The 25,260-nt window shown below is 35.3% G+C and overlaps 1 protein-coding gene across 1 annotated transcript in view; it reads right to left on the bottom strand.

Moving 5' to 3' along the window:
• Positions 1-529: 529 nt before the first annotated feature.
• The window catches only part of ZDHHC17 (zDHHC palmitoyltransferase 17), an 83,407-nt gene continuing 58,676 nt past the window's right edge, over positions 530-25,260 (bottom strand). Inside the window, exons 10-17 of the mRNA XM_075058179.1 lie at positions 24,867-24,969; positions 17,160-17,282; positions 13,746-13,808; positions 12,348-12,441; positions 8,405-8,488; positions 7,857-8,014; positions 5,603-5,697; positions 530-3,693 (exon numbers count right to left, since the gene is read on the bottom strand). Of these exons, the coding sequence (XP_074914280.1) occupies positions 3,555-3,693; positions 5,603-5,697; positions 7,857-8,014; positions 8,405-8,488; positions 12,348-12,441; positions 13,746-13,808; positions 17,160-17,282; positions 24,867-24,969 (859 nt within the window). The 3' untranslated portion in view covers positions 530-3,554. The remainder of the gene's footprint in view (positions 3,694-5,602; positions 5,698-7,856; positions 8,015-8,404; positions 8,489-12,347; positions 12,442-13,745; positions 13,809-17,159; positions 17,283-24,866; positions 24,970-25,260) is intronic.

The following is a 25,260-nucleotide window of genomic DNA, read 5'->3' on the forward strand; positions in this document are numbered from 1 at the left end:
TTACCTTGCTTCTACTCTAAATGGTTACCTTGCTTCTACTCTAAATCTAACCTTTAGCATGGACCAGAAGAGTCAAGGTATTCCATCTCCTGCAAGTGCCACCCAGAAGCACACATCTTGGTCATACCTACTCCTAGCCCTATGTGGATGTCTTCTTTACACTTAGAATATCTCAGATCTCATTCAATACGTACACTTGGCCACCTGAAACGTTTCCTAGAAGAAATTTTCCCTTAAGAAATGTTACTTTGCCAGCATGCTTCACTCAAAAGAAAGGAGTATCTGATTAGTGAATCCTAACTCTAATTGGTAGTACAAAGGTGTACTTTATCAAAACCCAATAGTAGTTCACAGGATCTCACATCAGCACAGAACTGGGTGCGTGCTATCTTTAAGACACCCGTAAATCTTTCTGGAAAGACTTTACTAAAATAAGGTGCAAGATAGCAGCTATTTTCTCATGGTACAGCTTCTGAAATTGGACAGAAATAACACTGTGTGAAATCACATCCCAAGTCAAGACAAACACTGCATCTAAGAGTCAATATTTATTTGATTAATAACTTACAAAATTTAACAGATTTAATTTATGTAAGGAGAGCTAATTTATTAAACATTTTACAGATTTCTTTTGTTCACAATGTAATACATCAAGATCTCAACAGTATTAAAATAATACTTGGCACAGTTATAAATAAAGAATATACAAAAAAATCCATAGCTTAAAATGTAGTGATGCTGTTTTACACATTAATTGAAAAAAATCTGGTGGACATCAAAGAATACAGAAACCTGCAAAGAAACAGCACATGTTTAGGGCCAAGACAAAATTCCCATTTATTCTACCTATGTCAGATTAAGTTGGTCTGATCTGCTGTTGGTCTGGATCAGCTTTGTTAAGTTTCAGAAGCAATGCAGTTTTGGTTCAACAAGTGAATTTTAAGTTTGATAACTTGACAGAAAAATGCTGCATAGTTGGCTCCCCCCTGCTTGATTTTATGATTTCACATCAAACAATTCAGTGTTACTCAAGACAAGTTACATTTTGCACTGGAAACTTCATACATCCCAAATCCATATATGCAAGCTAATTTTCACAACTACCTACTATTGCTCAAATTCTGCAGGTCTCCACAAAACTGTCACCAGAGAGCTATTAACAAGTAAATAGTGCAGAACTCGCTACATACTACCAAAGATCACCTCTTCTTTTGCAGATGTTTTTGACATGGACTGCATGACACAATTCATGGCAGTTAATGCTACTGGGCAACTAAACCCAAAACTTGTATCACGTACTGAACTGCTCTTCTGGTGGTAGGCGATATTTAATAAAGTGGATTGAAGTTCTTCAAGTCAACCGACCCCCAATGTGGAAAAAAACCAAAAAAACCCAAAAAACCAAAAATGAACAAATATGCAGAACATTACTGGTGATTAAAATAAAAATATTGTAAAGTCTTCAAGCTTTTTTCTGATTAGAAAAAAATATGAATAACTGATATCAACTGTTTTCACTGAAATATAATGTGTCTTCGTTAGGATTACAAATTTTGTCTGACAAAAATAGCAAAAGCTTCTTGTCACCCCTACACCCAAACCTCTCCCATTAAAACTGTGTCCAAGACGATGTTGATTTTTCCAGTATTAAACATTCAAGTACTCTAATGCTGTACTTCTGTAAATCCTGATATCTGGTACTTGCAAACTGTGTGTCTTGAGATCAATGAACAACTACAGAAAAAATGTTTACTTGCAAATACTGAACATCAACTATTTACAGTTTCACTGCTCCTCTTACTAAGGCAAGGGCCGGGAATACCACTAGATTGCTTTATTACCTGTAATCTGCATATTACAGAAAACGCTAATTTTGCCAAGCATCAAACATGCAGTGAATTTGCAGGGCATAATGCCTATTAACAGCAATATTGAACATCACTAAAAGCTCATTAGATATCTTCCTACACTTTTTTTGGTTGAATAAAATGAAAATGAGCAGCTTTAAATACACTAAACACACACTCACAGAGAGAAAACTATTTGATAAATTATTTATATACAGATACACATTCTTTACACTGGTCTCAGACATCTGCTTTCAGGTCCCTCCCCAAACTCCCCTCACAGGTTTCTCGAACCACTGGGTTGCTACAGCACTTAGAAGAGAACTAACCTGATTCTCAGTCTCTCTGTAAACAATAGTTAAGGAAGCAGTGAACAATTCACTATGAGTATATGAAAACACCATAACAAAAATCAGTGCATCACATTCAAGAAAAGCCCCTTTGGAATGCAATTTCAGATCATTCCTTACCTTCCAAACATATCTGTAGCATGAGAACTTAAAAAAAGAAATTAAAAGTGATTTTCACGTGCCAATACACCATCATCTTCAGAACGCTGCGTTACATTTTCTGTGTGCACGTGCTGTTATGGGGATTTTTTAATTTTTTTTATTTTTTTTTAAATAAGTTTGGTTTCCATTATTTTACATCCAAACAAAATAAGCATTTCAGACAACTCTGGGCTCTTCTGCAGTTGCATTCAATTTAAAACTATCTTGTCTTTTTATAATTGAGATTTTTGTTTTCACATCTGTGGTTTCCCCCATGCAATTTCTCTTCCAACGTGTCTCCAATTACACTACACTGTATTGTATGAGGACCAAACCTAATGTTAAAACATTGCTAGTTTGTAAGTTGCTTATACAGTTACTTCAAAGATAATGAATTTTTTCCACGTTTTTCCCAAACATTATATGCTGTAATCTAGTTTTACAGGTCTATCATGCATTTAAGCAGGGCTTGAACTTTGACAGAAGAGCTTTCCTTATTTGTGCAATTTCAGACTACATAATCTCAGAACAGGGTTTTTACAAGTATTTAGTTGTACCACTAACCGGTGGCAAAAACAATCACCAAAAAATGTGGGCAACGTATTTTTTTCTCAACATTATCTGGCATGCCCTACTGCTATAACTTAACACGTTACAGGGGATTCCCACCACATGATGTTTATAACAGTATTGAAAAGCACATTTTTTCAATGCACATAATACTACAGAAAATCTGTATTAAAAAATCACATTACAGGAACTACAACATAGCGATCAGTGAATTTGCATCATGAAATTTAGTTTTATATTCTAGACTCTTGTTTCAGTGGAATTATTCATATTGGGAAATAAATTCTTCTGCTCAGCACAATGTAACTACTTATGTCAATACTTCAATAATCTCATGCTCCATTGTGAAAGACCTTAAATAAAAAACCCAACAACAAATACTGTGAATATGCTGTTGCGAATAATTCTCATGTTAAGAACTGTTAAAATCCCTTTTTGATCTTCCTCCTCTTCCTTATCAGGTTTGGCAGTTTATTCTGTCCATTTTTACTTTTGTTAATAAAATTCTGATGAAGAGAAGGTACCTTATGATTCATCATCAGCCCTACACATAGCATGCTACTCTTCAAGGGATGCGGATTCGAGAGAGAGAGAAAAATTTTCAGGCACCACTCAGATATGATATGCTCACAGGATGAAGGTGGTGCTACACTAGCTGGTAGCCTGATCCTGAAGTTTGGTCATATTCTATTGTATACTGCCTTGTCCAGTCCACGATAACGGGCCGAAAAAGACCACAGCATCTGAATTCAAAGAAGTCTATAATGTTCCTTATGCATCCGTGGCTAAAAACAAAACAAACACACATGTTAGTAAGTAATATCATAGCTCATCTAACAAAGTACAATATTTTTTGTCTACCTACAAATTTGATTCTTCACCCTTTAAGTTCTTAACTGTAGAAAACCAATGCAGTTAAGAATTGTCTTAGTGCTTGCTGATGAGCAAGTTCTGAAACAAGTACTAGTCATCAGCAGACCACCAGGTAGTCACCGTGGACACAAGCAAGACACTACCTTTCTTCCACTATCTACCAAAACTGTATGGAGAAACGTAACATGTTCTTGGCAGTGCACCATCATGTAGCATAGCATGGTAATTCAGATCCCTTTCTAAGAGGAAAGTTACATTGTACAGATGGATGCAAGACAAAACATCATGAAGTGAATGTCTTCCTGGAATAATTTACATTTTTATTAACATCTATTTCTGTCATACATACTTGTTCACCAGCTGCAGGTCTAGGATCAATTAAGTCCCTAGACAACACAAAATTAAGAAAGCATTATCTGAATTAAATGAACTATTCAAGTGCTTTCTGCTGCTGAATCAATTAATTGTGAAATATTTAAGATACCTACATCAAAATTCCAACAAGTTGGGTTTTTTAAACTTAATTACACGTGGGCTGAATAGATCACGGTTTTCTGGAAGAGACACTCATGTTATGATATATGCAAGAGCAGGTCTAAGGAACAAGGAGATGACAACTACTTGATGTCAATGCTTCATCTGACAGGTGATGTCAAGTCAGTTATTTTAGACATCTGGTGTTATTTTCAGGAATCACTTTTATAATAGCAGCTATTTCAGTGAAAATGGTTTGTGAACGTGTCATTAATTTAGGGATAAAACCAGTAGTTTTTTCCCTATCCTGCGCACCACCCTGCGTTCTTCAGGCAAAATAATTATCTGGTTTTGTTGCAACTCTAATCTGTAGGAAGACTGCAACCGTACAGAGACGTTTGTCTGCTTCTCACTAGAAGTTTTGTATGGAGAGATATTAAAAAAAGATCACACATATTTCTCTTCTAGCTCAAAAATCAAACTGCAACAATAACTCCTATCTCCTGTTCCCTTGGGTGTCACCTGAAAGAGCAGCAGCTCCCACAGGAGACACAGCACATGCAACAGGATGAGACATGCGGCCCTTTCTCTGCTCCTTTTTTGTAACGTGCCCTCAACCCACCAACATACCAGCCTCACGTCTTCATTTATTTCCTGCTTTGGCTCCACAAGCTGCTCCATGCCACCATATTCCCATTCCAGTGCTATTACATCCCCGAGCCCTCCTCTTTCAGCTTGCAGCCTTATCACTACAGAAACCAGAATCCCGACCTACCCTTTACATACTGATACCACCCACTTTACCTACTGCAACACCCACTTCAGTTCCTGGGACATCCTGCTCCCTTCCCCACAAGTAGCTTTGTCCACGCTCTTCCTCCCGAGCAGCAAGTGCTGCCTCTTTTCTCACAGTAAAGAGGGCAAGGGGAGCTACTGCACAGAGCAAATTGAACAGTGCATTAAATACCAATCGGGAGAAAGTGCCTGGTGTAGAAGCAAAGATCCAGGTCAACATCAGCACCATGTGATAAACAACTACCTCTGGTTTGTGCATCTGATTTATAAAAAGGATATTTATTTCCCCATAAACTCTACAGCAAAATATGACCACTGCTGGAAAGCATTCTTTTCTGTGTTTAAGCATCCCTGTCTAGAGTCACTACAAAACGTTTATCACTTTCTTTGACTGGACAGAATGTGTTACTGTAAAAATAGCTGACAGATTCAGCATTCCAAGTAGTGAAAATACTCTAAAAGCATTTAGCTATGTTCTGTTTCAACAAGCGGCACAATTCAAACATATGCAAGGCTACACAAATAGAAATAAGTTTACATTTTAAAACTTACTTGAATGGGCTTTCAATAGATGTGGTTGTAACTTTAAAGTGCTTGTATCTTCTTGCATTCATTCTTTCATTTGTCGTGATACCCAAGCAAGATATCTGAAGACAGGAAAAAGAGTAAGCCATTTAGCTCATGTAAAAACATGCAAACAAGCCCTGCATGAGCCAGACTGAAAGAAAGAGGACCAAATTTACTGTTTTATATTCCTTCTTTTGAAGAAGGAAATTTTGTCTGGGGAAATTAGCAGGTCCCAACATAAAACATCACACAACAGCTGTACCAGATTGTGCAAAAGGTTTAATTTTGAAAGTGATCAGAAATAAATCATGATCACTGAATAAACTGTGACAACTTAGCTCATAAGAAAGAGATGCCGTTACTATATTGTCAGCTGAAGTGTACTGTAAGTAATAGATTCAGGAGTTACTTTACACAGCATTTGAATGACTTTCTTCCCCTCCTGACATTCTGTTTATAGCTCCAGTAATACATTTTTCCCCCATTTATAAATTTGTTGCAGTAACGTAACTTTTCTGTCTGCAAGACAAAAAGATGACCAGAAAAAAAGGGGGTTTTTTTGTTCATGTTGCTCATGTTTTTTCTTTTTTACAGAATCATTTGGCCCAACGGCTACCATTTTCTGTAAAAGCTTTCCAACTACATTAGCCTAAAAGGGTATCTTATGTAGAACTGGAGTTTACTGTAATGTGATGTAATCAGAAACAAAAATGAGAGCTCCCTTAGCAGCCTTATACTACATTCCTAGTGAAATATAAAGTCAACTCTGCTGCACATTACAAAAGCAAGAACATTTAAAAAGGTGAGTTTGGGCTGACTTGCCCCATTTGGATGTGCTTAATATCTCAAGCATTTTCTTTGCCTCCATGAAACCCAGTGAAGTTTCACAGCTATGTATGCAAATAGGCTCACAACGGCCAATTTTTGAAGTAGGAAGTAAAGGTTTTAAATTATTTTTCTAAGATAGTAAGTAGTGATTTGACAACAACTCTGGTCAGTTCATTAAGAAGGACAAGTCCAAACTTTATGATGGAGAGGAAAAAAAAAAGCAGCAAGAGTAGGGGCTATGCAGTTGCAAACCAAAAGAAGCAATTGAGAGAATATCTTTATCAATTTCATCATTACGGCAAACTCCAAAGAGATTTGCCAAGAATAATCTTAAGTTTTCAATGCGTAAAACTCTTAGGAAACTTAGTACTATGACTGTGTGTTCAGTTTTCATTTTTCCAGGATTATTAAGGAAGTCAAATGCTAGAATTATTCTGCTTAATTACACTAATGATACAAAATACTGAGAGATGTATTTTTCCAAGTGCCATTATTCAAAGATTCATCTACACACAGATCGTATTAATAGGAATCCTCAATGGGGAACTTAGTGGAACATGATATAAGTATGATGGAAGGCTCTCTGGAAAGTCACATGCTTATTGTGCTAGAAGTCTGGTGGGTTAGACCGCTTTGAAAGCCACCTGAAAAACAAGTAGTTACCTCTGCTCATTTTTCTTGGGCAGTAAAGACCCCTGTAAGACTGAATGGCTCTCACTCACACATAAAAGATTTTGAAATTGATATAGGTTGTAAATGAATATTGTAGAGAAAGGAGGACAAAACTTGAATTTTCTGAAAAGTTTCACCTAAACCTTAGAAGATTATTTTTATTTCCAGGATCTCTGGAAAGATTAAATTGGTAAGTTTCACGGTTCTTTAATGACAAGTCATACTGAAAGACTTTCAAGTCATACTTAAAGGTTTTCAGTATGACTTGTCTTTCCTTAAAAATGAGAAAGAAAAACTTGGGTTTGGTCAGATTACAGTACAGTAATGTGATCTCAAATCACACTGAAGCAACGTAAAAAATTATTGCATCCCCTTTGAAGCTACCACCCTCTTTCTGCTAATGACACAGTGCATTACTGCAAGTTTGACCCACAGATCTTATCCTCTATTAGTCTTTATTGCCTTTCCCTAGTCTATTTTGTGGTTTTGCCATTCTAAGAATGGAAAGCAGAAAGTAGGTATTTTAACCTCTTGCAAAAAAAAAATAAAAGCACAAGTGAATGAGAAGTGAATGATGCCTAATATCCAGAGACAACAGATGCCTGCCTCCTCCAGCATGGCTGGGAGACTAAGCACTTGGTCTTGCATAATGAACATTAAATTTTAAAGTGACAGAACTATTTGATATTCTCATGTCACTCCCAAGACTCAGCATTACAAATGAAGTGCTCTTCCATACCTGATACATCTGACACATGAGCAACACAGCCACCCACATGAAGTGAAAAACACTGTTCAGAAACATCCAAAACATCCATGGAGAACAGGTAGCAATCTGTGTAATATAGGTCCAAAATCCATCCTTTGCATAACTTGTCTCACAGTGGAAACCCCAATCTAGAGAAAAAACAGTGTCAAAAACCATACAGAAGATTTAAGATGTTTACTATACATCAACATAATGCCCACATTAGAATATATTAAATTAAATAAGAAAATGACAGTGTGCTAAAGCAGTTTTACTTGCTCTCTCTTCCTTTCCCAACTCCTTGAATACATGACATATGCAGATACTTGGCTGTGATGAAAAAAAAAAATCTAGGACAAGAAAAAACATAATCTTCTAACTTAAAATACCCAATATAATCAATTAATAAAATGCAGTTCAATTCCAGATTAAAAATATCTAAAACTCAGATAAGGCAGAAATCTGTAAAAATCCATACCAGGAGATAAACAAAGTATTTACAAGCAATTAAAAAAAGCCAAACCCACACATTTACTCACAAGAGATACATCCATAAATCATCCAGCAGATCATAAAGAGCAGGAAGAACAGGTATCCCATAAAATAGCGATGGTTTCCTGCTCCTGAAGTTGCACAACAACAGGGATCAAATTACTACACTTTCAGATGACAACACTACACCAGAAAGTTTAATTGCTTGCTTAGAAGTACTGCTTATTATTGTACAGAGAAACATTATTCTCCAATATTAAGCCAATAAAACTTCAAGACAGTGAAATTAGCTGGTTTAGTATGATTTTGTTTTACTTCTCAAACTAAGCAATGTTTTATTTTCTTCAATTTCTGTCACATTACAGCTGCAATTCACACAAATGCATTTCATTTGCAACATCTTTCATGAGCTAATAAAATTATTGATAGACAATATTGAGAACAATGTTGGTGACAGCTGTTGCAGAGCCCTGAACAGCCAGGAATTACACATCAATAAATATTTTTCAAATTCCATTAAAAAATCGTCAGACTGCAGAGTTCACATTCTTAAAAGAAACAGAAATATGAATAAATATACAACCTCCCTTGATAATAAGCTAACTCGCAGCTTAGTTGTAAACCTGCTTGATGAAGCTAGCTAAAAATAAAATATCTAATAGAACTTGTAAAACAAATACATGTAACTGAACAGATGAGGACTAACAACCTGGCTAAAGTAATGAATGGGATAAAACCCATTCTGCTTAAGACAGAATTTAAATGCAAGAAAATTCAGTTACTAAAAGACTGATCTATTTTTAATATTAATTGAGCTAAAAAGATGCCTCTTATGCGAGTACATCATAATCCTGAAGTACTTGGCCTTCCTTCTGTTTGTAAAGTATGTCCACTGTTGCAACCTTCCAACAGCTCTAGGCTGTAAACTAAACCCACAGAGATGATAACAGGCTACAAAAGATTTGGCTGTCATCATCTACCAGCACAGCATTTACTTCTTCATTATGTCAAATATTTTGCCTGCTAACACAAGAGCATCCTCTGGAGGCAGAAAATAATCAAGTGCTTTTAGCAAGTGAACTGAAAACTATATAAATAAGTGATGAGGAAAAATACACATACAACACAAGCTAGACTAAACACAAGACATTTCCTTGAAAATCAAACAAGTTCCTTCAGACATAAAATAGGTTGTAACACTGCCTTCAATCACCTAAGAGCATATAAGAAACAGTGTTGGTAATGTCCCTAAGGTATCACTTTAATTTGTATTCTAAATTTCAGAATTGGTAAGTTTCAAAAAATACATTTTTTTAAAAAATGGAAGGTAAATGGTGACCTAGAGGTCCGTCTGAGAGGATCTGATGAGAAGCTTCTTTCAGCAGAATCTTCAATGATACTAAACCAAATTCTGCTTAACAGGAAATCTCTCTGTATTTAGTAAAAAACATACAGGTAGCATTTAAAACTATGACACAGGTACAATCTTGGTCACAGTTAAAAAAAGGCTTTGGAAAAAGGAAGTGGAGAAACTGCCTTTCTTCTGTATCTTAAATAAGGCTGGACAAAACACAGCACTATTTCTACAGTTTCACCCTGGACTGGCAGGAACACAGTCAGTTATCCGCCACAGTTAAAACAATGCTGTAAGAATTGTCGCTAATTTCTTTTATATGGTTGTGCTTATATTATACATAAGTAATAACATGGAGTTATATCACATGATTTAGACTATTTGTTCATTTCTTAATTTTTCCTACTGTTAGCTCCTTGGAGAAGAATCTTTATTGGGGGGAAAAAGTGATCATTATTCTAAACCATAAAATAATTTCTCATATACACAAGACCTACCTTCTGAGTCACTGCTATCAGAACAATAATTCAGTACAACGTCATCATGACCCATGTGACGTAACGGTTTAAAATTTGGCTCTAGCTCCGTTCATGCTATTAATTGAAAACTAAATTTCTCTTGCAAGTCTGCAGTTTGATTTTGAAAAGTAACTACAAGTTTCATAAAACCTGTTATTATTCATTTTCAAACTACCAACTGTAAAAACATAATGCTATTTTGATACCCCATTACAAAGATAAGCATAATCACCTTTAGAGACTCGCTCACTGTAATTTTAAATAAAATTTTGCAGGTATGATGAAAATAATTTGCCCCTATTGCCTATTTATTTATTTTCCAAGTGGTCTGCACTTTTTGTCAGCCTCTTCAGAATGGTAAAAATATTCTCTCAATCTCTTTCTGCATCAAGTTTTATCACCAAAGGATTTATTTTGGAGTGTCTGTACACACTCTTACAGTATTTCTCAGTCCTATCTTTAGTAAAAGTCTTATCCTTCTAACACATTCAAAGGAAGCCTACATAAAACATTTTCAAATTCCACCTTTTCAGAAAGGCGTGATTCATGTTTCCCTTTTTGGCAAACATACCATGAATGCTGTTTTAAGAATGGATTCTGTTTTGTAATCCTATGCTCAGTCACCACGTACCAATCTGAGAGAGACAGAGAAGCCATATAAGGTCATTTCGACCATCACTCCCTCCAGTTCAGGGCTGTTCCCATAGTGTGATTTCTAATGCTTTTCTCCCAGCACACTTTCAAGTGTCCTAACGTTTACTTTTACCTCCAGTTATCCCAGTCTGTACAAGACCACCACCACCAGGAGGAGGATTCTGCTTTTCCATCACCATTGTTTTTTAAAAACCTTTTCCTTCACCTAACTTAATCCCATTACTCACATGCTCTCTTATTACACACAAACTAAGGTCTTTCCTCCCCCATTTGTTTTTTATGCTTTTTCAGTTACTGATTAAAATACTGGATTCTTTCTGTCCCATGGACAAGTACTCCTCAGCACTCTTGCAAAACAAACTGTCACTAAACACACTCCAAAACCTGAGCCTATGCCCCCCGGCCTGTTGTAATTGAAAATGTCTTAGTTGTTCATTATAAAACATCTAAAATATAAATCAAAAGTGCCTCAGGTAGTAACATCCGTAGGAAATATAAAGTAGAATGGACTGATTTAAGTCCACCTCAGTGAGACTTCAGTGATGTTCTATTACAACTCAAATACCAGCATTCACTATTTTACTACTCCTGATCATTAGACCAAACTACTGCGACTATCTGTTATTACATATATTTGGAAGGACTACAATGAAGCATTTATTGGCTGCCAGCTGTCAATGAATCCAGGCCCTAACTGCTCGCCAAGATTAAAGTTACCTCTGCTTGTGTCCTAAAAAAATAAACCAGTGAAGCAAGCTGCACTCATTTCCTAGCTGTGAAGCCTTCAGAGCTCCCTGCATAATAATGGCTTTCAAATAAGTTTCTCAAAATGTATGACAGGGAATAGTGGCATTTAGAGACTTTATTCCTGTTCTATAGCTGTTCCTTTCATCATCACTGGGGAGAATAAATGACTACCTGGGGGGTCAAAAAGAGGAGAATACCTCAATAGGAAGTCATTCTGTATCTAACTGCTATAATAATGACATTTTTGAATCGTGTACTTTCCCATTATATTACCAAAAATTATTGGTAAAGATGAAAATTTTTGTCTTATGGAAAGGAAAAGAGTCAGCTGTGGAATTGGTACATGCCTTTTCTGCAGACTTTAAAAAGGAGTTAAGCTTTGCATCTTTTAATTACTAGAGTTTATGTTAATAAAAATAAATATATAGGAAACTGAATTAGACACAGAACAATTTTGAGGATGGTTATTTAACAGACAATACAAGTGACAATAATGCAGAGAATCACATGTAGAAAAAAATATTAAGCTCAATATTGAAAATGTTTTTCCTTCTACCAAAAGACCTTAACAGGTTTTCTCAGACTTTGGCAGAAGCCAAGTCACTTTCACCATGAAATGAGAACAGAAAAAACCCTGCAAAATACCCAGGGTCAACTTCAGAAGCTTTTCCCTTCTTTATCTGTTAAGACAACATGGTATTTTAGCAAATGACTCACCTACACAGTTACCCACCCACGGGCAGTGGTGATCAAACTTCGCTATACACCGATTGCATACACCACAGTGCTTGGACCTCACTGGCTTCCGTATCTGTAACAGTTATTAACATTTGTTTAGAAGAGCAAAAAACCATGACTTATCATAAATAGAAAAATACCCCTCAATTTACATTTAATTGATTGTGATATTGTTAACCCCTTAGAGAACTTCAAACTCGATGCTAATTTTTAAAGCAATCTTAGCTATTAAGCTTCATCTCTACACTATTTAATACAAAGTTCTATACAACCACATTGAAATCACTTTCACACTATTATGTTATATAAAGGAATTTTTTCCATACAAAGTTCTCCCATCACCTCCAGCTATTGAGCTTTATATAGTAACCAGTTTCATTTCAGCTTTTTAACAAAGAAAATAGAGAATGAGTTTGAGTTCCACAATTCTGTCAGTAACATTCATAACTGAGCTCTAACATAAACTCTTCCAGCTTATTTTCTAAAGACAAGAATAGACTCAACAAGTGGAACTCAGTGGGACTTCAAATGCTAAATTACTCCCAATGATTTTTTTTAAAAGTTTATGTTTTGAAAGAAATATAAAATGGCAATAAAGAACTGCTATTAAACTGTTCTGAGATATATGCATACACACACATAATTTTTAAGGTGCCACATCTGTACATAATTTTCCAGATTAAATTTTGGGAATATTAACATCATTTGTGTTATACATAGGTCAGAGCTTTATAGTGTAACACTGATAAACCTGATAATTTTATACTTACTAGTTAACTTTCTAAAAAAGTAATGCATTACATTTACTATGGTTACTTTTTTTTCCCCCTTAAGCAGTTATTTCCTTTTAAATTTTCTGTGGTAAAACTACGTATTAACTAGTCCAAGAAAAGTATTTGCTTGCAATTTGGCAAGCTTTATGAAAACTAAGATTTCCCCCCTGTCCTGATTACTACCAAATTGAGAAATACACTTGATTTTTGAAAGAACTTTTTTACTAGAAGCATCATGTAACTTTACTGTGAGTTACAGAGGTGGTGGGATGTCATCTGTGATTTTCATAACTTGTTAGGTATACAACCAACCATCTTGGTAGGTATATTGGATACTTGGATTTTGACACTGGCAATTTATTTCCACAGTGATCATTTTTTTCTTCCTCTTATTGTTTGCAGGGGGTTTTGTGTATAGATACATTACAGATATATTATTTATTGAAAACACTGCTTAAATTAAGGATTACAGATAAACCCTGCCCTTGAAACTGCCTTATTAAGGCCAAAAAAGTGTTCAGTATAGGAACATCTAATTTTGGCCTAGCATTAAAAAACAAAACAAAACAAAACAGTGCTGCAATTGATTAAAAAAATATACTACCAAGCAGGTACTGCAGAATATACTGAGGTCCAGACTTCCTGTCTCTGCAAGTTCTACTATCGTCTGCAGAAAAAAGAGAAAAGAAAAGAAAAGAAATTAGAATTTAGCATATAAACAAATACTGACAACCATCATAACAGCTTCTTTTCAGATCCAGGGTTGTGAACGCTATTCATCTCAGGTACTTTCTACACACAGGAACAACTTAAATTCCGCTGAAACTGATTTTAAACCTACTTTATTAAACAAATATGCACATTTACTTCTAAATTAATTCTAGCTTATACTTATTCCTAGTCTATCTAGGTTTAGAGAAAAGGCAAGCTTATATTAATTTTGATACACCTACGCAGTGATTAACATCAGTTTGACTAACCTGTTGTTAAACCTATTAAAATTAATGCAGCTGAATTTCCAAACAGGAACATAAATAAAACTAGCTAGCAGGATCAGCCAGTTTACAACCCAGACTTTCTTTCCAGAGATATCCCATCAAAACCTTTAAATCTATATTCACCTCTTTCCTCAGATGTTGAAGCTTCAAGAAAGAAAAGAAATAATGCAAACCAAACCTCCTCTTACAGATAATGCTATACTTATGGGTCAAGCGATACACAGAAGTAGGAATCTGTTAAGCATGCATTATACATTCACACTAAATGATGTATTCCCTTTTTTATTTTGTACACTCCTTCAGTACCCACTACATTGTTGGAATAGAAGGAACCTATTACTCCATTAAATGGTTTCCAACAATTTTTAAAATTCAGCAGCTGAAATCATGCCATGTGAGCCTTAAATGACATTTGCAACATATGGAAAATATCATGAAAACTTTTTTCCAGAATATTCTTCCTTGAACCAGAAGGAGCTCACTCCGCATAAATAGCCTAATGGCAAATAGATTAATCTGTTCCCTTTCAAACCACGTATATCATTCACATCAAAGTGGTTTCTAACTGCAGAAGCAATAAAATAGTCCTTACAACTATTTTCTCATCACAGTAATATAAACATAACTACCTTAATTAGACGATGACCACTAAGGTGGGCATCTTGACCGAAGCCGCAGAAGTTTTCCTCCAAAATACTACACTTAACTGGTTTGGAAAAATTTATGGAAACTTTTCCTCAAAGTAACCAGTAAAAGCTACAGTCAACAGTCCAGGGGTAAATCAGTGTCTTAATGCTTTCCCTGCTGATCTCAGGTAAACGAGGAACAGTCTTCACAGTTTTCTAACACTCCTAAGCCCTCAAAGTTGGACTATTCTTTTCTCCTTGCTTGTTGTATTTCCATTTGCTATTGGCCCAGTATTCTTGCCTCCACCACTGCAACCCTTCAGATCCCCTCTCCAACCATCCACTGCCATTCACAAGCCCTTCCGTGTCTCTCTTGCAACTTGCCAACTTCAGTACTCAACATCCCTTTCTCATCGCCCTCTGCCATCCCTCACTGCTCTAACATTTCCCACTACAGGACTTAAAATTAAAGGGCCTCCCTCACGAGAATAACTTTTGTAAATAAACCAGATGAACAGAAAGCAAAAAACCCAACAAGATGTATCCACCGTGATTTCAATGCTGCTGGTGCAGCTTCTGATACCTTAGACAATTTCATACAATACCTGTTGGACAATTTCATACATAGTTCCTCTGATTTCAGTGGGAGTACACACTACACTACAGACTAACGAAAGGGTGCACCAAGGAATGTACGTGGTGTGATGCTCAACACTGGAGTTCAGTATTGTCCACAAGCAAGATCCCAAAGCTCAGGAGAACAGAATTGAACAACAGCAGATAAATCACTTAAATATAACTCTCATCAGAGCTTATAACATAGAGACCCAGGAGTACTCAAGTTAGAGCCACATTACTGTGCTTTGTAAACCTTGGGTCTATTTTCTATGCTTTTGAACTATTTGAAAAATTTATTTATTTTCTATTTACTTATTTTAAGAGTGACTTGGGTTATTTCGTAACATAGAAGAAAGGACATGACATATCAGAAGGATAAACATCTGAAACTGTTGCTTACTACGCATTTCCAAACATACTTAACTTGGTCATCTGGAATTAAAAGAATTTTTTTGGTTGCTTATTCCAAAGCTAAAGGCTAACTCAGCATTAAACGTCTGGAGACAAATCAGGAAAATGTGAGAAAGCACTACATTGCATGAAGGTAAGACACACACCCTAAGATCGTTTATACCCCTGATAATAGATCATCTTACAGTTTGGGTAGCTGCAATGTAAGAAGTCCAAAACATTCACAGCCATATGCATCTGCCTGAAGACGTTGCATTTTATAATTCCTATCCAGTTCAGCCAGGCTTTTGTAACTATGCTTAACTACTTAAGCAAGCAGATCAAATAAATTGCATATTTGTGCAATTTGCTGAATCCAAACCAAAGTGCAGTTGCTGACTATTCTATTTCATTTAGTCCAGTTGAAGGAAGAGAATTTATTCTGGAATTTACTTTGGCAAATTTGCAATAATAGAAAGGGAATTTGCAGAGTAAATCTGCGCATTGACTAACAACTCAGTTATAACCTATTGGAGAATACAAAAATCGTTTAAGCTATTGCAACCATCCTTTCAAAGGCTATTACATGTCCATTCCTACACACGGCCATAATTCCAAGTGGTCTGATGTCAATCCATCCACAAAGGTGTTTCCACAAATGACTGTGAAGTAGAAGCGCAAGGATGTGGGCTTCTAGGAAACTTACCCAAAATGAAACAAAATGCTTCTGCTGCTTGTATAATTTTGGCAATTTTTCAATGCTCAGTTTGGCTGAGCATTGCACAGAACAATGCACTTAAGAGAAATCAGAAGTGCTAATAAAAGTGTTATAACATCTCAGAAAAGTATCATTAGATCATCCATATTTTCTCTAACATTTATACCAAAACAAAAGCCCACCCCAGACTGCCAGGGGTTTTAGTTGTTTTAGCCTCAAAAATGTTTGTCAGTCTAATACTTTTAGATGTAAAAGTAAGGAAAATTGGAGGTGCTTAAAAGTCTGAGAGGTTTTTATAAAATCAAATGAACTAACACTTTCCCCACAATGGCTTATTTGTTTCAGTAAGGCAAAACTCTGAAACTTCACATTTTCACTTTCACCCAACCGCTTTTTAAACTTTTTATCTTGAAAATTTAAGTTACAATTTTATTTTATTTATTACTCAAAAAGACCAAAATGCAACTTTGGACCAGTAAGACTTGAACATATATTCCAAATGCAAAAAAAAAAAAAAAAAAACAAACCTGGAAGACAAGACTTTTCAACATTTTCGACCTTTTGTTATACAACAATTTATTGAAATTTCACGTACTGAACAGCAAACTACTCTGACCAACTGGTGGAAGGCTGCTGAAGAACAAGTTTCACATAGCTCTTGGATTTACCTTTTTCTTTTGTTCTTCCGTGGCTTTGATGATTCCTGGATCAGACTTCCAGGATTTTCCAAAATTGTAGAAAAGTGCAATGCTATTAGCGAGGAATGGAAGATGTATAAAGAAAAAATTGAGATGTGTTTAAAGTCAAGGAATCTAAAGTTTAAAGCCAATTTTCCTCTTGAAAACACCCACTGATAATTCTGAAATAAAATTTGAATAAATTTAATTTTTAAAATGCCCTTGAGTCACTGTATTCTGAAATTAACAAAATTCAGTGCTGCTGTAAGAACTAGCTTAGTACTCAGTATTTTCTATTGCTTAAACTTGAAAATTTACTTTTTAAAATGTCATTCTCCGTGATGCATTTCTAAAGCACTTATCCTTCTAAAGAATGAGTAACGATAGTTCAGTTTTTGTAATTATTTTCCCTTTTAAATAAATAAAATTCCATGAAATTTATCTTCTTAAAAGTATTTCCTGTTTTCAAAATAAACATTTCAGAGCTCTATTTATGAGATAGACATTTGACTGCCTATGTCTTCAGTGGCTTGACATTCCCATTAGATCACAGACAGGACTGTTTCTAGCCATAGAAGGAATTATGCTGCAACAACCATTGGTGCATGGCAATCACGTCTCAACACTTATCTCCAAGAAAGGTACTGTCTGAAACCTGGTCCTATTATAAGGCAATACCCATATTTTACATCAAAGTTATTTTTAACATACTAATACATCTAATACTTACAAAACCACAGGGTTTAGTATTCTCTGGAAGTGCTTATAAAATCAATTACCATATAAAGACAGAAAGCAACCATTAGTTTTAAAATACATTTCCTGTGTTGAATGACTTGCCATATAACATGCCTAGTCTTACAACACTTGACATTTCTTCACCAAATTAGAACAATTTGAAAAACCAAATACTTCAGATAAGCCGCTTCCACAAAAAGCAGAAAATTATTTACTCTGATAAACCTACAAAAGACTTGACCAACCTGACTAAAGATACCTGTCAGCTGTCAGTCATAACTGTAAGGACATGCCATATTTGACAAAGCTGTGGTGGCAGAAGCCTCTACAGCATTATCCAGGGAAAAAGGACACCTATTACTCAAGCATAGTCATTAGAACTTCTACTGTACATAAGTTTAGTATATTGTGTGTTTACATTACAAAACCCTGAATATAAGACTTAAAAACAAGCATTATGTGGCAATCTGTAGTGAACTGGTATGTAACACTTTAAAGACAACAACAAAAAGCCATTTTTTCAATGCTTTGAAAAAATCTGATTTTGAAATTAGAACAGATGCTCAAGTATGTTCTGCTATATATCTACAAGTATATTCTATTCTGTTTGACCCTATTGGAAAAAATGTTTGTTAAAGGCATTAAGCAGTATTAAGAAAAAAATTACATAAACCATTGATAACTACCCGGTACAGCTACAAGCAAATATTTAATGAAAACACAGACAATTTCTATAGAATAACTTCTCCACTGCTCTTGTGATGTGAAAGAACCCTGAAATATAAATAAATACAAGTAAGGCCTCTTTTTGACTTCTGAAATACTATCAAAGCCTCATTGTTCATGTGAAGTATATCCTGAATAACTTTTGTTTTCCTTCTGTTGGGGGGACGAATTGGCTGTGAATTTCTAATTTAAAAATATTGGCAAGTTAAGTTAAAAATTTAATCATGTACCTTATACACTAGAATATTAGTATTAACTCACTAAAGGCTAATTAATCTTTCCTCTAACAAGCTGTTTCCAGCAAGTTTATAATAGGGAGAAAAAAACACCAGCTATACTATAACCTAAATAGTCACAGTTCTATTTGATACATTACAGATGATGAGTTCTGACTTTAATACTTAAACAATCTAATTTCTTCCTATTTTTTTTTTCTAAAACTACCTGCTGCCAAGTATAAGTTGGTTCAACTTATACAGCTACAGAGAGATAACATTTTTTTTAGAATACTAAAAGTATCACTGGGGGTTTTGACACAACAGTGAAAACTGTTTTTTCATTGAAAATACCTCAATCAGACATCTGTTACAAACAATAAAGGTACAACTGAAAAAAATCATATGACCTATTCCTAATTACTATATGTCATGTCTAGACTGTTGAAGATAGGGGGAAAGAATTTATTTTCTATCCAGTAGAAGGGGTTTTATAACCTTAAAGTTTTGGAATTTTTTTTTTACTGACTAAAATTTGGACAACCTCTGTGATAAAGAAGCCGTCCTTTTTCGGAACTTACCCTTCCCCCCATTTTACTTCACAAAATACAGAGAGAGCGTAAAAGACTTCCCACAAAGTCTAAGTTTTGCCTTTCCTTTTATCATGGTGGTGTCAGATGAGTGCAACACTGACAGTATAAACGGTGGCAGGTAAGGTACTTCTGTGCTGAGGATGGGAGATGTCAGGAGACTACATGAGAAAGTAGAGCAGTAACTATGTTAATGGAGAAAGACTAAGTCAGCAGTATTTTTCATTAGTATCTTCAAAACCCCATTTCTCATAAGTTTTAAGCAAAACTGAGGAGAAGGGATGAAAACCAACATGACTTTTAAGGAGGAAGGGAAGTTAGAATTGTCTTCTCCGGGATATTTGAGGCGTATTATGTAAACAACTCCAACTGTGGGATTCATCTCACCTACCTTAAATCACTCAGTGTGCCTTCATACACAAGAGAAAAGAAAAAGGCACATCCAATCTCTGTTCAGTATCAAGATATTTAAATTAAGGCAGAGGAGCAGTGCCCTCCAAGTGGCTTATATCTCTCCATTGGCTACAAAGAGAGCTTAAACAACTAACTTAGACATGGATGTCCACACTAGAGGTATCTCAAGTTATGTTGAACTCCCCTTTGAAGTTCACTTCCAAAGAGATCTTAGCAACTTGTATCACAGACATCTCTCAAAACTCTCCATAGGCAAGAAACCTTTGTAGGTTTGCATTAGCTACAGAGTAGGAAATCAGTGCTCCAGAGCGCCTTGTTTTGTCCTAACATCCTCCATTACAACTACGCAAGGAAAAATATGTTACCATATTATTAAAGGCTGCAAAATGCATGATATAGCAGGCATTCACCTTCTGCCCTGTCACCAACTTGCTGCCTTTTATGAAGTTTCCCCAGTTTTCATTGTGAGAGACAAAGCAGAAACACCCATGAAACACTTCCTACTTTTAGTCCTAATCAATATCCTTTAATTATTAGAAAAAGTACAACAGGCTGAAAATTATTCCAGGAAACCACTTGGAACCAAAAAGACCAACTCATTAAAAAGAAAATTAAAAGCCAACAAGCACCCCACAACCCATGAGTGAGGTAAACATGTGATGAGCTAATTTTTCATCCTGAACTGCAGACTATTTAAAAGGGTGCAAACACATGAAGCTTCCTGCTATCACAGCAATACGTCATACAAGAGTCTGAAACTAAGTAAAAAATGCACATTATATATCAAGATGCTTCCTTCCACTAATTACAAATCCAGTAATAAAGTCCTTTGCTCCTAAAGAGAAAAATCTGCAGCCACTGTAAGCTGTCAAAGATCAATACATGCTAATGAACCTGCCAATTCATAACAGCTGAACATCTGGATCCAAGAGTCCAGGTAGATAACAGCAGAGAGTTACACAAGAAGCCTCATTTGTCTAGGCATTTATTAGACAAAACTATTTTTAATCAACTGAAGCTCTGCAAAAGCTCTCTACCTCTATCTTCTAACATTAAAAAAACCCCTTAGCTTGCAAAAACAATTCATTCACTGCCATCTCCCCCACCCCAGACTTATTTTTTTTTTTTTAATTTTAACTTAGAAAAAGTATTTAGAAGTTCTGGATAGCTGGGTCTGGGGTTTGGATTTTTTGAGTCTTTGGTTCCTCTAGAAACATGGCTGCATGCAAGGAAATGAACGGCTGCATTTCTTCCTGCATGCAAGGCTTTTTGCTGTTTTCCTCAAGCTAATTTTGGTAATATGAATGGGTTGGGGTTTTTTTTGTTTTAACTGCTTAACTGTACCAGTTGGCTTGTTACAGTTTTTAAAACACTATGCTATTGTAACAGCTTTGTGAAAGCATGAAAAATCATCATGAATTCTCTTACACCCAGTTTTTAAAATGATCCCTAATTGAAAAAGTATGCAGTGTTTGTTTTCTTTCATCTAAAATCCATCAATACATGAAATATATTTGAAATAAGATAATCAATACAGTATTAGTCAAAGATAAATTATTTTAAAAATTATAAATTGGCTTATATCATCTCAGCATTGCAAGTAGTATGCTCTACCAAAGAAGTTTAATTAACGAAACTGCACACTCCCATTTGCACCAAATGGAAGTGGTAGAACCAAAAAACCTGCCTGCGAACATTTTGGGTTACAGCAAACCCTGACATCTTAGAAAAACAGAGCAGTATAAGAACCTTCTGACATAACAGACACTATTTGTTCAGCTGGAACTGAAAACACTGCGTGAACAAGTGAGATATGAACTCAGTGCATGTGCCCTGAACTTTTACAGGACACAGGAGAATGTTCTACCTCTAAGTGCTAATGAAAAAGAATGAAATGTGAAATTCTAGTCTCAAGTTATTAAAACTACTTTTAAATCCTTTTTTTTTTCCTTTTAAAAATAAAACTAAATTAAAATATAGTGATTTAGTGTGTAGGATTTTTGAGGGTTCTTTTCCCCCTACTCTGCAAACAGTAGAAGATTAGAATACGCTAACAGAGCAAGACATAACTATCCTTTGTTATGGGCAAAATACAGTTAAAGGGAAGCAGCAAAATAGCAGCAAAACAGTGGCAGGGAAGCATAGCACTATAGACTCACATGATCTGTGTATTTATGGATATAACTTCGTCATTCCCTGCAGGAATAGGATTTCTATTTTAACAAATATAGCAGACTCAGAAGCTGCTGAGAAAAATCTAATAGAACGGAAATATTTACAAAAATTCAGTACACTAGATTCATCTAAACTGTTTGAATTTACTTTCAAGATTGATCTTTTAGAAGACACATCATTAAGCCTTAGCATTTATAGGCTTGTCATGTGACCACCCTGAAATTCAAGAAAACACACTGCTAATCTTTGGTTTTGTTTGTTCTTTATGATACATTGTTTCAACTGCCCTTTCCTGTCTCATTAGGACTAAACCCAGAAGACCTAATGATCTTCCAGCACCTTCAAAATATCTACAAGTAAAGAATATTCTTACCAAACACCCAAATATTAAAGTAATAATTGCAGCAATTAAGACCTTTAAATTATTTGTAATACAAAGTTCCAGTAAGGCAATTTGTGATAGTTTAAGATTAGAACTTTTTTCCTGAGCAAAAGATGGTCAGAACTTGTGAAAACTACCAGGATAGGTTTTATCACTTGAACGTTACAGACTATAAAGTAGTACTTTGGTCTGCTGTAAGTAATCATATAAAGCTGTAAAAATACAAGAATCCTTTCTCCAACCACAATGCTGTGCCTCATGCCATAAAAGTAGAGCAGGCATGCAATTTCTTTTTTCCAATAAAGCTACAGGGCAATTTTCCAGGAGAAGAATGAATTTGGAATCTTATTACAAAGACTTCCAATTAAAAATCACCAATTAAAGGAAGATGGCCTCAAGCACTAAGTCTCTAAAACTGCTTGTCAGAGAATTGTGTCAGCTCTAATGAAAGCAATTAGGAACTGAAGTTTTTAGACTACTACTTCTGTGTACAAAAAGACTGTTGCAAAGGTTTTGAGGCACCTACCTTAAATTACAGAAGCAGTACAGTATTTTACTGACATTCTGAAGTCAGACTTTATTAGGGTAATTAATTGTCTATGGTTACTACTTCTAGTGGGCAAGGAACATTATTCCGTGACCAAAAAACCCCCAAACTTCACGTTACATTAATCAGAACGGCTAACAAATAAAAATCTAGGCAAGTTGGTACAAATATGAAGAAAATACAAACTTTAGGATAAAAATCTCACAATTTGCCAGCCTAAAGGGACAGCTTTCTACCATCATCAAGTTGTGTTGTCTGTGCAGCCATTTTAATATGGTCAAGGATTTGATTTAAAGTTGCACACATTCTTAGATTTGGTTCAAGTTGATGTTATGTTAGCACAAGAAAGCATTTCACTGTAGCTCAACATTTGCAACCCAAAATGTAGTAGCATTAGCAAACGTGAGTTTCTAAAGAAACCCTACAGGGTATGGAGAGCTGAGATTCAGAAGTGAGATGGTGTAGTTATAATTGCCTCAGAAACTTGTATTTTACTATTTGCCAAAAGTCAGGTTTTCTTAACAAGAAGAGAAAAGCAACTTCACTCTAGAGGCATGACATATTTAGACAGTTCTACTCCATTCCATAAAACCTGAAAAAGTATACCTCCATTTTTAACTACTGCTTTTTAAAATGTTTTCCATATTCATTTTGCACTTGCTTTCCTCATTCTGCAGTTACTAGTAATTTTAATTGAGTAAAACCACAGAATATCAGGCCAGAGAGACTGGTAGCAGGACCAGCATTTCTAAATAACTATTTCAAGATATAGTCATGCTAATACTGAATAGAATTACCTTTTTTTTTTTTTTTAACTTAACAGCTACTAGATTTTCATTTTTAGGTTTTTAAAACGTGAAATAGCAGTCATCTCCAGTCACATGGGACTGCTATTATTCACAGCAGCACCTTTGCAAACACTGTCAGCATAGAAACCAAGGGCAGCATGGAAGCAGGGTCTCCTCTCTGCTCCCAGCCCAAAAATGCGAGTCTCATTTAGCTAAGGTTGGAGAACATATTAACAAGATGATAAAAGGGTTGCACTGCTACTATCCTATTTCATGGTAATTCCTTTGAGGAGGAAAAGAAAACCAGTTTCTAGAAAAGCCAAGCCAACATCCATCACAAATATTAAGTTCACTTCAAGTATTTACAACTCTAAGAACTGTATTAAACATTTAATAAAACATTAAATCTCTATTTTCGTTTCTTGGTTATTCTAATTACAACACCCAAGGAAGTTGTTTAAAAGTTTGAATATATTTCCTTAAGGTGGGGAACTGACGTTCCTCAGTATACTCAATCATTTTCTACCCCTGAGAGTACAAAAAGTTCCTATCTAGGCAGACCGTAAAAAACATAAAAAGATGGGCATATGCTGAATCTGTATAATCTAGTGTTGTTAATACATACATCTTCAAAAACTGAAAATACAGTTAACAAATGTATCTAAAGTCTGTACAAAATGGAATTTGCAAAATCTTTAGGAAGAGCTAACTATAAAGCTAATTCCATTGAAATTGGTATATACCATGAAATTACCTACTGCTTTGCAGAAAAGCAGTGTGTAAAAATGCAGTCAATTACACCTTGTCACCTCACAGCCAGAGTATATTTTATAGAGTTGCTTACATTTCCCCCACTTAAGAAGCTGGTAAAGCACAGGAAGTTTTGCAGACTACTGTAAGCCAATTTTGAGGAAAATCTTTCACATACTGAAGCAAAGCAATAGAGTGCACATTTTTAAAGCGGTAAAATAATTATCATCAATATAGAAAGCAATGTTTAATAGAGATAGCCATTTTAAAATTTTAATTCATTTACTTACTCTTATATATAGGATATATCTAGGTATTAACTCATACTACTAACATGGAAAAGGATTACTTATTGCTGTACACAAAAAAGGATATCATTCCAAAACCAGAAGAACCACGTCACGTACATCCAGAATTTTGTTGCCAAGTATATTCCAAGAGGCAGTGCACTGTGCATGGAGTGATCAAAGAATGACCTGTAAAGTAGGAGCAATGTCACATGATAAGTTTCGACTTACAAAATGTAAATCCTGAGCTACTGCTTCTGAAAAACACTTCCCATTAAAATACGTACTATATGGGATATTGCAAAATAAACCATAAAAACATTTTCGTCTCTTTTACCTTCAAAGTTCATGAGAAATTCCCATCTTCAACCTGTCCAGGTGAAGGGTCATGACTGAAAATTATTTAACTAAATTTATACATTTGCTTTTGAAGTGAATGTCAAGAACTGGACAAAAAAGGTAAAATGAGTAAATACTCAT

This window comes from Buteo buteo, chromosome 26 (assembly GCF_964188355.1).
Source record: "Buteo buteo chromosome 26, bButBut1.hap1.1, whole genome shotgun sequence".
Classification (NCBI taxonomy): domain Eukaryota; kingdom Metazoa; phylum Chordata; class Aves; order Accipitriformes; family Accipitridae; genus Buteo; species Buteo buteo.